This window comes from Melozone crissalis, unplaced genomic scaffold (assembly GCF_028551555.1).
Source record: "Melozone crissalis strain CALT ecotype California unplaced genomic scaffold, PUWL_Pcris_2 ptg000027l_1, whole genome shotgun sequence".
NCBI lineage: Eukaryota > Metazoa > Chordata > Aves > Passeriformes > Passerellidae > Melozone > Melozone crissalis.
Genome location: NW_026535805.1, coordinates 26,190,649 through 26,206,579, shown reverse-complemented (window position 1 = coordinate 26,206,579; position 15,931 = coordinate 26,190,649). Strand labels below are relative to the sequence as shown.

General features: G+C 43.3%; 1 protein-coding gene across 1 annotated transcript in view; it reads right to left on the bottom strand.

The window, feature by feature from the left end:
- KCNK1 (potassium two pore domain channel subfamily K member 1) overlaps positions 1-12,780 on the bottom strand; it is a 31,452-nt gene extending 18,672 nt beyond the window's left edge. The window contains exon 1 of the mRNA XM_054280238.1: positions 12,236-12,780. Coding sequence (XP_054136213.1) covers positions 12,236-12,590 — 355 coding nt within the window. The 5' untranslated portion in view covers positions 12,591-12,780. The remainder of the gene's footprint in view (positions 1-12,235) is intronic.
- Between the last annotated feature and the right edge of the window lie 3,151 nt (positions 12,781-15,931).

Below are 15,931 nucleotides of genomic sequence, written 5' to 3'. Positions count from 1 at the left end.
AAATGTAGAGGGTTTTGCTTATCTAAAAGTTATTTGGAAATAAACAGGAATGTGGCATTTAGAAAGGTAAACTACATACACAAGACATTTAGCCAGCAATGTAAAGACAAAGAGAGAGCAACTTTAATACTCTGTGGTTTTCAAAACCAGTGTTGTCTGTTTAGACTAATGGCAATTTGTTTTAAAACGACGCACTTCACTTGGTACAAAAATTCCTATTGGTGGGATAGTTGATGATTCCAAAAATTCTTACAACTATAAGGTGACTTTCCTAGTGGGAATACATTCTAAACTCTCAGGGCCAGAATAAGATAGGTGTGCATATAATGAAAGCAGGCAACATTAAATCCAGTATGACAATTCATCAAAAAATACTCCAGTTGCCCAATTACAACTCTGGACTCACAAGTCAGTCAAAGACCATCAACACCGACCAAAGATTTTGAGACCCATTTCCTTAAATCCTTTTCCAGTAAGGTAGCACACATATCAGAAATGCTTAGCCATCCTCTGTGCTGAAGGTTTCATGTTCAGCATCCTCCTGCCAGCACTTGCATTTGCAAACAGTGACCAGCATGGAAAAGGCTGGACTGACACAACCTGTGACTCTGTAAGAAAACCAGTGTGTTGTACATGGCACCTCTGAGACCTCAGCATAAAGGGGAGGGGAATGTAAAATTGTTGGTAATTCCAAAAGAAAGACCTAGCACAGAAGAGTCTGAGCAGCAATGAGTAAACTGATAGTTAACACATCTTTACAAGGGACAGATTTCTTTGAGTGTCTGGTCCCATGAACACATCCAGTTTCCTGTAATTGTCAATGATAAGAATTTGTAAACTGGGTACAATGGTATGACTGCATTGCTTCCTTACTAACTCCAAAGACAATGCAATTTACCACATGACAGTAGTTACCCAGTAGGAAAAAATGAAGCTCCCCTGAAGATATGCGGACCTGAAATACACCAGAGAGAAATATTTTAATGATGGCATCTGAATCAACAAAATGGAGTCCAGTTAAAATTCTTTCAGCTTTGCTAGCTGACATTTTAATCCGGTGTGAAACAATGCTCCTTTACAAGGGACAGCCAGCAATTGTCACATACATTATCAGCACAGGAAACACTTTCTTAGGTTACCAGCTCCTTTCTTATACCTGTTGTTGATTTGGCTGTGCTTTTTAGATTCTTTCTGTGCTTCTACCACATAGCTACATGAGATGCCTAACTAATCCTAGAGTAACTGCTAGGAAAAGGGCTGCTGTTGGTTCTGCCCCCTCTTGTATTGGTTGCAGTTTGCTCAAATATAGTAACTCAGAGCAAACTAATCCAGCAAGAAGGGAATATGCTCCTTCCAGTCTGATAAAGTGACTTGGCCTACTGTTGTGGTCCTGTTGGCCACAGACCTAGCGCAGGGCTGGACCCTAGGATGAGAATCAGGGATCCAACGCATCTTCCTACCGCTGGCAAAAGCTGTTAGGTAGGCTCAGCCCATTTTGTTTTACAACACCCTGAGCAAACCCTTTGCTAGGTAAAGAGAGGCATCCAGCATGCTAAAGCAGAGAAAATGCTGCCACCTTCTCACAAAGGCTACTCAGGCATTTGATCAGTTATGTGGGCAGCATTATCTGGTGTATAGTGTGTTTTCTACACATAGTACACACCTGAACAATTCCCTAGAAGGGAGAGGCAACATTTCTGGACTCTCCACTGAAGTAAAGATACAGAAATGTGCATTGCACACTTTGATGTGGATTCTGTAAAAGTCTGTTCAAGTAGCTGTGATTTCCTCTAATATTACTGAGCAGAAAAACTATTACTAAAGGAAAAGAAGAAAGAACATCAAATGCAAGAAAATAAAAGCCTGCTGAAGTGCACCCACAGGATGGGAAATCAGCCTACTGTATGGGAACACAGCCTAGCAGCAGAAATGGAGAACTGCAAGACACAGGTTCCTATTCTCAACCATACTAATGGCTCATATGTGATCTTTCATGATTGTTTTTCCTTTGTCTTAGCTTATCCTTTAGCAAAATACATACAGAAATGTCACTGTGATCTCTCATGATACAGAACATAACAGTAGTGCACTAATCAGCAAAAAGCAGTTTCTGGTATGCACATGCTTCAAGATCCACTGATAAAACATTATGGAGAAATGTGAAAGATGATCACCATCTTCCTCATGACATCTAAGGACATGGTGTAATGCAAGGCTAAAACCAGGAGCTCAAACTTCTGTTTGAGATGTTGAGTGAGCTTCCATCTTTTGCTTTGATTGAGATTCACGGCTAACAATAACTCCTAGGATAAATAACATATTCCTCAAAGCAGAATACAAAATAATCTCAGGTGGCAGCTAGAAAACCTGACCTGAACATTCAGGTGGCTTCATTGACTACAAAGAGCTGCACTAAAGGATACAACTGAAAATTAAAGATGAATCTTTCCACTATAGGTAGGCAGAATGTAAATACATAACACTGAGGCCTAAATCTAAGGCCTGAGATTAGTCTTGGATTTAGTTTTTTCTCTCATCAACATGAATTGTTGATTCACACAGTGCTGCATCCTGTAGTGTCCACAGTTCCTTGAATACCCAACCAGAGTTGCAGCAGTGGACCAGGAGCCAGACTGAAGTCCTGGATTTCTCAACAGATGTGTAAATGCACAGAGGTAAATTAAACAATCCTCACGTTAGAGAAATTCATTCCCAAGTACTAATCACTCAAATGATTTACAGAATTTTGCGTTAATTTCTGTGCACCACTTAGAGTTTACAGTAGCTGGCATTTTCAAATAATAACACAATTATACTTCTTTGAGCCCTGTCCATTTGCTATACTGCTCAGTCAGCATCCCAACACTAACCAAAACAGAGCCATGGAAATCACTCATCATAGAACTGTTAAAGTTGGAAAAACTCTCCAAGATCACCAAGTCCAACCATCAACCTATATAACATATATAAATAAGTAACAAGACCTGTTGTGAAGTGTTTAAAATTTAATTGTCCATTAGTAAATCATACAGCCTAGAGCTTCTGAAACTCTACAAGAGATGGAAGTTCTTTGGTTTGCTTTAGAGTTTTCTCATTTCCTTTAGGCTGTAGGCTTCAAAGGAAAAGGTCTATGCAATTCTTGTACAGCATACAGCTGGGAAAATAGTTACTTTGAATAACATACAAAGCAGAGATTCCAAGGTCTTCCCATATTAAATAAAAGGATCAATTTTTAAGGCTCTTTTTCCCTTCCTGTGGAGAGAGATGTATGGACTTCTATAATAAAGTTCCCAAGAGTTAAACATCCAAACTATTTAATTTTTAGCAGATCTCTGGATATGTTACTGCTTTCTGAACATGAGTTTTTTTCCACTTTAAAGCCACATACAGTAGAGTCTCAGTCTGTCAGGGAAGAGGTCAAATAAGATTTTTGCCTTGAGTTTGCATTTGGTGACTCTGAAGTAATATCTCCTTTTCAAACTATATTGTAAACAAAAGAGGATACCTACTCTAACTTGCTTCTGGACTTTGGCACTAGTACTGCATGTTGCAATGTCTGAGGCTGCCAATCACTCAACTGAGCAAAACAGGTGTTCACAGTGTGCCCCATAGTTTTAAAATATCAAAGAAAGTAGAAGACCAAGTGTCACATAAGAGAAAATTCAATACAGACTATAAAATAAAATCATACCTAAGTCCCATTCCAGTCAGTGCTGCATCATTTGAGATTTTCGGAAGGATTACTTTTGCCTCTTAATGCTGAGAAATCTTCTCATACTTGGAAGTAATTATAGTTTTAGTATGCATTTCATGGAATCATAGAACGGTTTGGGTTGGAAGGAACCTTAAAGATCCTCTTGCTCCAACCCCCGCCTGCCATGGGGGGAACACCTTTCACTAGAGCAGGTTGCTCAGGGCCCCATCCAAACCTGACCTTGAACATTTCCAGAGATGGGGCCTCTATAACTACATTCATCTCTCATTCTGCTTATTGGGGAAAAAAAAAACCAAACATCAACAATGATGTGTTTTAACATTATCATTTCAGTATCTAATTCTGGTTGGTCTCTCTTTTACCTTAAACCCACTTACATGTCTAGTCTTAGAAACCTGTGAAGAAGCTACTGTTAAAGAATTTACGGTTATTCAGCTGAGTCAATTTAAACAGTGTTTAAATAATTGAACGACACAGAAGGAGGTACTCATACTGCAAGCAAAATGAAATTCATTTTAGCCTTTTCATTTGAGCCATTTTAAGCATATTCAGAAAAAATACTCAGTGTGTCAGAAATTAAATGCATGAGGAACAAAATATATTACAAAATCCCATTCTCATAGCACCAATGCTCTCAAAAGCTGCATTTACAAAGATATTAAATTATGCTTGAAAACATTCTATACAGATATTCTGGTCAGGCCAGAAGTTTTCAATTTGTGGTTAGAGGCAGAAAGCCTCCACTTGCTGTTATCATAACAGTCTGGACTCACAATTTGCAGGAGAAAGATGGAATTCTGCTGTAAAGTTCCTAGCACTAGATAGTATGCAACTTTGTCAGAGGGCACAGACTCAATTTCTCACACACCAGCAAAGGGTACTTGGAAGACTACTGAGCCAGCTTGTTCCGCTGGTAAAACCTGCTTCCCAGCCCAACCTGCAAGTGGGATCTCCTTAGTTCCTCAAAGATAATGTGATAACTTCCAAAGCTGCTGCAGTGACTGGCACAGAATCAGTCTGGAGTACAGACCATGGTAATACTCAGTTAGTAAATGTTTGGAGTCTGGTGACAGCTGGTGTACCACTTGGATTCATATCTGCTTTTCCTACAAGGACGCTGGTACATTCTGTTTTCAGAGATGAATGTGTATCTTTTCCTTTCCAATCCATATGTTCTTCCAAGAGGCACTTGGATACTTTTGTGAAGCACAGCCACTTGAAAAGCTCTGCTCCATTGATTCCTTTCAGTGCTGCTCTTAACCAGAACCACACTGCTGTTTTGACCTCATAACAAACAATCTGTTTAAGGTATATGCAGGGTTCTTCCATGAAAAAGATGGCTGGTACATCTCTCCTAGACCTTCTGGGTCACCATCAGTAACTTCTGTAGGTCATCAGCTGAATTTTGTACAAATATCCTAACTGTCAAACAGCTGAGGTCAGACCCAGTGAGGCAGTAGGTATTTAGGTAGCCAATTCCCAAGAAAATTTTTTATTACTTTTCTTGAATCCTGAAGGCATCAAAAATCTCATAGGAATCCTAATTTTTCCTTAAAATGCTAAACTTCTACTTCTTCACAGGCCAAGAAATACTCTGGTCTTCATATGGTTTAGTAGCTTGTAACCTACTTTATAATTAACCTGGAGCAGTGACCAAAATAGACCTTAGTCCATACATATGATGTTAGTCTATTTAAAAAACTCCACAGATTATTAAAATGATGATGCAGCAGGCCAAAGTGAAACAAGGGAAGAACCAAAACAAACAACAAGTAATGAAAACATGATTAACAATAGGTTTTAAAGACCTTTAAAAAATTATATTCAGAAAAAAGTGAAAATCCTACCAAGTAATGACCAGGAATTGCAGGATTCGGTTGTTAAGTTTTAGAAATCCTGCTCTGAAAGTATACATTACTTAACTTAGGACTTGATTTGGAGATGTCGGTAGAATAATAATACGAATTCCAGCTTTACAAAAAGGCTGAAACATAGAAAATGTTTAATGAAAGGCAATTTTGCAGGAGATGACTCTCTTGCTTTCAACTGCTTGTGTGCACAGGAGGAATGACCCTAGGCCAAACACAGAAGGACTACAGAGGCAGCAGCTGCAGTCCTTCACCTGCTGAGAGCTGCTGGTGGGGCTCCTCATCACTGGCAATTTAGCAAGGCAAGAGGAATTGGAGGATACAGAAGTGAGGACAGAGTTTGTAAGAAAGACATTCCACCCATCAGCAGCCAGCAGTGCTACTAATACAATAATACAGTCTTGGTAATCCATGGCTTCCCCAGTTTCTGTCAGGAGATGTTTTTCCTACTCACTGGCCTGTAAAGAAGGCCAAATATTGGTTTAGAGTGACTCGACGCCCTTTGTTTCAGCAAGCACAAGCAGGATTTTTGGCTTAGCTGATTGCTCTAGCCCCATGAGAAACCAGGAACTACCATCCTGCCTGGAACACAGGACAGGGAGAGACCCAGATTTCCTCTCTGCCTCCGCTTACTGCAGTAGAAGAAAACAAGACCTTTGTCCTGGGCACACAACAGATAATGTGACCAATCTGCTGGCTGCAGCTCATCTCTGTTACTCATCTCTGGTAACTGAGTGCCTTCTGTCCTGAAGTCCAGAACCTACTACCTTTCTCAAAAATGTTTATTAACATGGATTTTGACAAAATAAAGAGGTTCTGGAGATATTCACACCACACATTTTTGGTATGTGTATTTTGGTAGGTTTGCTTGGTTTTGTGTTTTCAGGGTTTTTTTCCAGTTTGCTTGGGCTTTTTAACTGGTCAAGTCCCCTCTTTTCTGATTGTAAATGTGATTTTTTTTTTCTTTTTTACTATTTCAATGAACTTTCCCATTATTTTGTGTTGTAAGGCAGAGATACCAGAAGCATCCAAGCTATTTTCTCAGTATGACTCCATGCATACTCAACTTTCACAACTTCCCCAGATGGTGGTCTTTTTGTCTCCTCTTCCTAAGGAGTTCTAGAAAACCCTAGTTCAAATCCTTTTACTGAGAATAACATTAAGCTGAACTCAACTGAAATCTCCCACATCCCAGGAGACAGCATCTTGACCCTGGGGCCAGACTAAAATATGACAACAGAAAATCTGGAACTGCTCCATGGGTATAGAATGAAGGAAGGAAGCAGACACACAGGCAGACAGAATGACTCTCTGACTTTGTGCTTATACCACTTAATGCAAGAGGCAGGATGCCTGGTTCCAGGACAGTCTATTGATCTGGAGGCCAACAGCCTTGGGGCCAGTAGCTGTGATCACCCTGTCCCAGAAAACCCTGTAGGCTTCAACCCCTTGGCTTCAGATCCAAACAGTTAGCTTATAGAATGTAATCCTTTTCCTCTGGCATCCTTCTCAACCTACCTTTGCTCTTAGAATGTCTGCTGGATAAAAACCACTCTGTTGCAGAGTACAGCACAACCTCCCGTTGCTTCCAAGATCATCCCAGCAAATTGCCTTTTCCTGTAGATGTTATTTCCAAGTAACAAACAACTCTTAAAAGAAAAACAAAGTTCCCAAAGTTTGGCATCCTCACCCTGGTGAATAGCTGCAATTCATCACAACAATTTAAATAATCTATGAGTGCTGCAGTCAGGGCAACAGCACAATGAAGCTTCAGTGTTCTGCTGGAGACAGGGGTGACTACCAGTGAGACAGATCTGAGTTTAATCCATCACCAAGTTTGTATATTTTCAGATAAGAGGCAACAGAGAACCTTATGTCAGGTCTCTAGACAGACATTTGGTATGAATTATGAAACACAATTATTTGGTGTGTATTAATGAGATAATACAGGCATCACCAGGGACACAGCCCACATATTCTGACAGCAGCAAAAATAACATATGCATTTTACATTGAATTCAAGCATGGGACAGAAAACCTTGTTTTCCCTAAAGCCTCTGTAAACTTTCCTCTTATTTATTATTTATTACCTTAAGTTATATTCACATCTTTCTATACAGGATTGAGAGATCTCAGTAGTTTATTCCACCTGAGGGCTCTCCTGTAAGAGCCTACAAATCTTATGATGTCTTTGTAATGCTCCACTGTCATGCTTTCATGGCCCTCACTCATCTTCTATGGATTTGTTCAGATCTGCAATGCACACTAAATATGCACTGGATGTGGGGCCTGTTCCCCTGAGGGAGAAGAAAGGCAAGAACATCAAGCACTTGTGAGAAGAACATGGAGAAAATGATGCAGACTGCCAGGCTTCTCTTTCCCTGGTCTCTTCATACAGAATTCACGTTCTTTTGCAGTACATCACAACCTCACAGCCTGCTACTTGTCATAAATAAAGGCATAGTTTAGTTTCTCAAAGCAAGTAGCAATGCTTATGAGAGTCAGATCTAACGGAGAACACTCTTATAAATCAAATTATAGATGCAATAACTCCTCATACAGCTTGGCAGTTAAATAACCTGAATGCAAAACTTTTCCTGAAAGCCATATTGTATCTTTACTTGCCCTTCCACCAAGCACTTTCAAAGTAGCAGCCTCTGTCAGCATTTATCTGCAACTACTGAATTACTACTGCTCCTTACTCCATTCAAAATGCAGCGAGCAAAAACCCAAATTCAGCCCATTGTGGATCTTGGGTGACGGTCCCTGAATGCAGCACAATACACCCACGCTCAGCACCAACAATGAGATTGGTACAGGCTGAATTCTGGAGAAAACAATGCTTTCACAAACCACTTTGCAGACAACCATGTTACAGGCTTCAGAAGTGGTGAAAAGCAGACAATCCTCCCCTCTCCTACTGCCTTAACTCCTGTGATTCAAATGACAGGCCAGCTGACCTCAATCAAAAACTTTAAAACGTGTTGGCATGGTAGAAGAGGCAACTTCTCACCTTTCCTCTGCAAATCCCTAAATCAGGACAAGGCTATCCTCACCTCCTCCTCAAGGGTATCTTGCCAACCCTATCACAGCAGAGAAGGATAAAGGCAGCTGTTCCTCAGCATCCCTTTGGTGTCTAGATGTTATATGAAACCTCCAGCCATGCCTGTAGGTGGCAAGGCTTGTGAATGAAGGTAAAAATACTCAAAGCTGGACAGTCAGAATAAGTCTTAGAGCCTGTGTGTATAAAATGCCATGGAATAATTTTGCACTGAGAAGACTCATACCAGAAACAAACATAAAACTAAAGGCCCCAAGTTCCTAAATTGGCTGCTCCTTTCCTTCCCTACCTATTTTCCTCCAACAAGCAGAAGTCAGTGTACTTTTCATATCTGTCAACACAACCAGTATCAATTTCTTTGATTGCTTCATTCTGCTTACAACTCGTGTAATGCAGTATTCCCATATTGTACCAATATGGGATGTTAGACACTGACAGCACACCAAGATGAGTGAAAAAACCACCTGCAAGGGTGAGTGCAAAAAATTACTTCATTTTTATTGTTAGAAATAAAAGACTTTAGTACAGATGGCACCACAACAAAGCCAACCAGAAAGAACTGTTTCAGCATAATGATTTGATGGCATCCAGCACTGAGACAAGCAGACCATAGACGTGTGTCAGGTATTAATTACAGGGCATTTCCAAGGCAGACACTACTTAAATGCACACAACTGTATATTCTTAGTGTTTAGCTGTCAATTATTAATGACCAAAGTGCTTCACCTTACACACTGCTCATATGGCATTCTGCACAACTGCTTAAATTGCATAGGGAGGAATAAAGTCAGAAGAGAAACTTGCTACTTGTCACTGCTACAATCTGCTGAAGCCTCACCACCAGTCCATTTCACTGCCCTTTGCTTGCCCGTCCTTCAGGCAGCTTGTGACAGTCCTGTGACAGCCCATGTGCACAGCAATATTAATTGCTTTCAAGTAGCAATTTGCCTTATTCTGCAATCACCTTTAAGATTTTTTTTTAAATTCATGACTGGCTGTATCATTTTCTTCGTGGATTTTCTCTAGTGAGTAAGAAGCCAAAGACTATAATAAGGACAGGAGGGAACAAGAAGAAAAGTCAGGGTTGCCAAATTTAAACACTTCCCCACATACTTTATATAGAAAACTGAAAGGCCATGAAAGAAGCCTTGTCCTCTGTACAAGGGGTAGGTGTGCATTTATTTACATATGAGAGACAAATTCAGTCAGCTGAACATAAGGAACACCCAGCTGCTCCCTGTAATTTCAATTACACACAGAAACAACCCTCAGCTGGAACCATCAGTAGCAGGGTTCTCTTTTCTGGCTTTGCCCTTACTGTACTTGGCAAAGGGAGGGCATTTCAGGTGTACACTTTATAACAATACAGCATATTTTGAATGTTCAAGCACTTCTGAACAAGTGTTTGAGGTGGCCAGGCAGGTTCTTCTGCTTGTCATCCCTTTGAATGACCATTTCAAGAGACTTGAAAGATTTCTTGCACAGGTGCAGAGTCAATTGAGGGGAAAAAAATACACCTCACCAGAAATAGCTGTGCTCTGGGGAGAGTTTGAACAAGCACTGGAGGTACTGTACTGGTCTGGATTTATACTTGTCTACCTGTACAAACTCTAATTTGTATTAAATAGGGATTAAGTGCAGCTGAAGGCCACTGCACAGAACAAGAAACAGATGGAATTGATAAAAAGGGCCCAAGGCAAAGGACTATCAGACACAGAAGGAAGTACCACCACTTGATGCCTGGTCTATTACATCAGTCATGACTGGATGACCTCAGATTATGAAGCACACATAAATAACAAAACTCAACTCATGCATGTCAGACCTCTGTGCTTTCTGCACATATGCCATGTAAGTGGCATTTTCTAAAAGGTTTTCCATTTGTACATTGAGTCTTCTTCCCCGGCAAGGCCTCTGTGATCAAGCCAGCTACACATGCAGGGCCAGCTTACGCCTTGCCCTTCAGCAGACAGGCAGTGGGAAAGAGACATCCCTGCCTGAGCTGTACTACTCAGCCAAACATCCTTAGCTGTGCATCAGCACGAAGTGCTAAGGTGTCACCAACTCAGACCCAGCCCCACTGTCCCAACTGCGAACATTTTTTGACTGAGTCATTTAAAAAAAAAAGTAGGACCTTTTTTAAATTATTATTTTAATGTGAGTTACTACACTACAGAAAAACTAATTTGGATATAAAAATAGCTCTTGGACAAAATAATTTACATTTTATAGTACCTAACAGTACAACTGATTAGAAATGAAAAAAGCAGGTCAGTTCAGCTCCTTAAGTTTTAAGTGCTTTATAGCTTTACTGAAAGAAAACAAAAGAAAAAATTTGGGTGCTGAAGTACTATCACAGTTCTATGCTTTTTTCATCAGCAGTATTCCTACATGTTGATTAATGCTTGGAAAATTATCCACTGAAAGCATTCAACTGCTTTAAGTGTGTAACTTTCTCTCTTCTTACAAACTCTAGTAATTAAGAAGTGAGGAGGGGAGGTGTTGGGGGGACACCCATAACCCTGTCTTACTTTTTAAAAACACAACTTCCTTATAACCCTAGTCTGTATGCTCAATGGCAACTATTTATAGGACAAGCACTGCCTGTTTGAGATCAGTCAGGAAGCACTAACTTATGAACAGGTAAGCAAACTATTAAATGCCATTATTAGTATCAGCTGATTAAATTTCCCATAATAGAAGGAGGGCTAACTTGGGGGCAATGAGGAAAAAAAAAATAAAGAAACAGTGCATCTTTTATAGTAATATCAATGTACTGCCAAGACACAAAGCCCTCTCTGGTTTTGGGGTGATTTTGGGGTGATTTTTTTAAAGCTTTCCTTATTTGACAAATCCTTATTATTTGTGTCATTCAAATCACCAGAACCCAGCTTCCCCGCACAAATCCCCTGCACTCATCCTTTAGAATGCCGTCCACTGTGATGGTATGTGAAATGTTAACTACTGTAAAAATAAGTGTTTGTAGAAACTATGGTCAGAGGAACGTTTCCTCGAGTTTTTCAAAACACCAATGCAAACTGCTATGTGGAAGAAAGGAAGCATTATCTTTCAGTCACTTATATGCAAATATTAAATGGAAATTGACAGTAAAACAGGAAAATGAAATTTAATTCATTATAACCGGGTTAGCAGTCCTTCCCCGTCCACCCGTGTGTGTGTATCCCCTCCCAGGAAAGAATCAGCCAGGAAAAAAAAAACACCAAAGGAGAACGCAAAGGAGTCACCTCTAGAAGCATTTAAAAGTTCAAAGAAAGAGCCGGGCATCTCGCCGGATTTTCGAGACCGCCGACGATTTCAGGGTGGAGGAATGGGCAGCCCGGCTCTTGGCGCCGAATTCACGGGGGTCAGGCATGGGTGATGCACCCTGACAAAACACGCCTGTGGCACGGGACAATTTGGGAAGTGGGCTCCCTCCAGAGCCCCCCTCACGCCCAGGGCCGCGGGGCCGGCGGTCGCTCCGTGCCCCCGGTCCCGGCTGCCCCACACCGGCCCCGCCGCCGCCGCGGGGCCCTCGGGGGTCCGGGCCTCCCCGGAAGGCCTCCGGCAGCGGGCGAAGCGCCTTTGCCTTACCCGTGGTGGAGAGGACGGTGCTGGCGAAGAAGAGGGAGGAGGTGAAGTCCCAGTTCCAGTTTCCCGAGGCGTTGCTGAGCACCGAGACGCCGTAGTTGCTGGCCTCCAGCACCCGCACCAGGAACTGCTCCAGCTGCTGCTCCGAGAGGCAGGCGTGCTCCTCCAGGAAGCGCTGCTTCAGCTTGCCCAGCTCCTGGCGCAGCAGGTCTTCGTAGGGCAGCTCCACCGAGGAGAAGACCACGGCGCCGAACACCAGGTAGAGCAGGTAGCCCAGCACCAGCAGCGCGAAGCACCAGGCGGAGCGGTGCTGCTCCACCAGCCGCACGCAGGAGCTGCCCGCCAGCGACTGCAGCATCTTCCCGAGCCGGGGCCGGCTGAGCCCCGGGCCGGGCCGCGCCGCTGAGGGGAGCGGGGGCTGAAGGAGCAGGGAAGGGAAGGGGCAGCGCGGCCGGCGGCTGCCCCCCGAGCGGCGGGCTGGCTGGGACGGCGCGGAGCGGCGCTGATGTGGCGCTCACGTGGACGCGCGGCGCAGGTACCGCGGCGGAGGGAGGGACGCAGGCAGGGAGGGAGGAAGGGCCTCCCCCCTCCTCCTCCTCCTCCTCCTCCTCCTCCTGCTGCCGCCGATGCTGCTCCCGCCGCCTTGTGCTGGGACGCCGGCGCTTTCTCTCGCTGCTGTTTCTTGTCTCCGAGTAACGCGTGGAATCCCCCCCTGGCGCTCCCAGAAGCCGACCCGAGAGCCTCCCCCCGCCCCGCGCTGCGGCGGAGCTTTATTCCCCTTTCCGCGCAAAAGTCTCCGGAGATTTCCTGGCCCCGCTGCTTCCCGCCCCCTGCGGTGAGAAACCCCCAAAACAGCAATTCCTTCCACTATTTGTTGTTATTATTTACTTATTTATTCATTCATTCACATTTCAGCGCAGCATAAGGTGACGCAGTGTGAAGCGGGAGGCTGAGTTTCATTCAGCGCAGGATGTGATGAGTTCAAGGAGAAACCCAGATGTCAGGTGTTGAAGTCCTCCCTCAGGTCTCTAACTTCGAAATGGGGCCTGTTTGGGGGTGCGGTTTGAACCAGGTGACCTCCAGCAGCTCCCCAAACAAGCCAAAGGAGTCTTTGCTGTTGTGAGACACTTCCTTTTTAATAGTGTGGAGCGCCTGGCTAGTGCTCAGAGCAGCATCCACGGTGAATACAAATGTGCTGTGCAGCCAGCCCTCTGTGTAGCCCCAGCCAGAGATCTTCACAAGTTTTGCTGTGAATGCTTCTTTCTTCATCCATCTCAAACTCCAACCAGCACAGTAAACTTGCCAGATGAGGGTCCCCACCAGATGAAAAGGAGCAGTAAAAATTACAGCTTCCCAAACTATCCCTTAGGGTGAATAAAGACAGCTTCTAGTAAAGGAGGTAGAAAGGGTTCCCAGGTCACAAAGTTCTGCCATGGCCCTTCCACCTCTCAGCTAATGGCAATTTTTTACAGACACAAAGGAGTAACTTGCAGATTAGAAATTTACTAGGGTTGAGCCAGGGAGTTTGGACAGAGTAAATAAAATCCAGCAACCTATCTTAAGCTGTGACATACCCCTCTAAGCTTTAAGGACTACTGTGGGAAAATAATAGAAAAATGAAAGGCAAAAAAAAATTTCAGGCTAAAAACTTAAGATTATATGTCAACATTTTCTTTTATACAACAGCTACATGAAGCTAGGGGATAAATCTGGCCTGACAGAACAGCTCATCCAGTTCCTGGTCTATTCCCCACTCCCAGCCGTAGCTGGGTCATTCCAGGGCCTTGAACACATCCCCCACCCCCGTGTTTCATTAAAATGTAAATGTGCTCTTGCATGCAAACAGCGGCTGCTTGAATGGTTGGTCAGTAGAGCACTGGGGGATGTGGGAGGTACCTAGGAGACAGGCTGGGCAGGCAGACTCTCTGTGGCGTGCTGGGAGAGCCCATGTGTGGTATTCGTGACAGGCAGTGGTCATGTCTTTGCTCTGAAACAGAATTTCCCCAACCTTCAAGCCAAATATTTGTTTAAAGGTTAGAAAATGTTTGCCTAAGAACACGCCTCTCTTCAGTTATAGGAAACTGTGGCTGGGTAAGCTGAGCCAGCCTCCTTCAGTTTTCCATTTTTATGAATCAGTCACTCTCCATTTTTAGAAGCCTGTCACACTTGGAGGTTTGTTGGGCTGAAGAGAAAAAGAGGACTCTCTGCTGAACAGAGCCTGCGATACTCTCCTAACTCGTTCCTAACTGTTCTGCTAGTCAAAGATTAGGCTAGTCAAGGATTCAGTGTACTGAACTCCGTGTTATGCCCTGTATAACAGGATGTCACAACATGCTTCAGCAGGGAGTCACTGGAATTGGGGAGCAGGGTGTTACAGAACAGCCTTTCCCCAGCAGAAGTTTGATTCTATGGTGATCATCCCTCTTAGTAAAACATGAATCCAGTTAATAAATTGGATTATCCAGTTAATAAGTGGATTATCCAGTTAAACATCATCACATTGCTTGTCCACCAGCAATACTCTGTGATGACTGGGCTCCTTACTGTTGGAGAAGTCCAGCTGCAAGCAGAGTGAAGAAACCCACTCTTGGTATGTACTGGTGCTCTCCATTGCACATAACTCCCTCTGAGCTACAGAAAATGCAAATACCAGCTGCCTGTCTACAGGGGCAGAAAAGAAGGCAGACATTCTACTCCACCACAGAACTGAGACAGAAACCACAACTGTGTCCTGGGGTGCTAGAAAACCACAGAGAAAATTAGTAGTCTCCAACTCTGCTGCCTAGGGAGGTAGGACAACTCCCCTCTCACATCACTGGGCTAGCAGCTTCTGTGGCATAGTCCAGAGGCTGAGAAAACCCTCTCTTGTATGTAAGTGTAAGGCTCTTTCAGAGCTGTATGAATCACTGACATTTTCTGTTGGGAGAAGTGAATTGAAGTAAAGAAGCTTTGTGTTAATGGCAGTCTGTTCTTCTCTGAGGTTTTTGGTTAACTGGAATAATCTTTAATTACAGAAATATCTCCAATGAAACGCTGAAGGGCTTGAGACATCAGAAGATAAGGAGATGGTGGCTAGAGGAAGAGGACAGCCTGGTGGCAGACAGCAACCAGAGAGGGGGATCACTGGACTTTTGTCCAGTGACTGAAAATGACAATGGATAGCAATAGTAGCTTCAGTGAAAAGCAAGAATAGCTCACAGCAGGGCTCACCCAGCACAGAGCCTGGTCTGTGATGGGTGGCATAGGCCAAAGAGGAGATTTGACATGGAGACTCTGGTGCTATAATCACTGAGTTCTTGTCAGTGAGCAGGAGTGAGTCTGGGGAAAGGGAAACACCCATGTTTGGCACTGCTACTTCTATCAAGAGTATAAAATATTTTCAGCTCCAAAAAGAAAACTATTCATATGCACAGAAACTTCAAGTTGACTGAAAGGATTATTTATTTTCCCTTTTTCCCCCCCAAAAGAGTAGTCTCTTAGCCAGATCACAAAACTTTTTCCATCAGTCTTGGAAGAAAAAGCCCTTCCTCTCATTATGTTTTAGAACCTTAAGTCCCAGAAGCTGGGTAAATAAAATTAGTTACCAGGCAATACTTATCCTGCCAAACCTGTTCTGCTCTGGCATAGGTACAGCAGGAACTCACAGTACAGGGAACAGAGGAGGTGGTGGTGAGGAACGGTGGGATGAACCAGGACAGT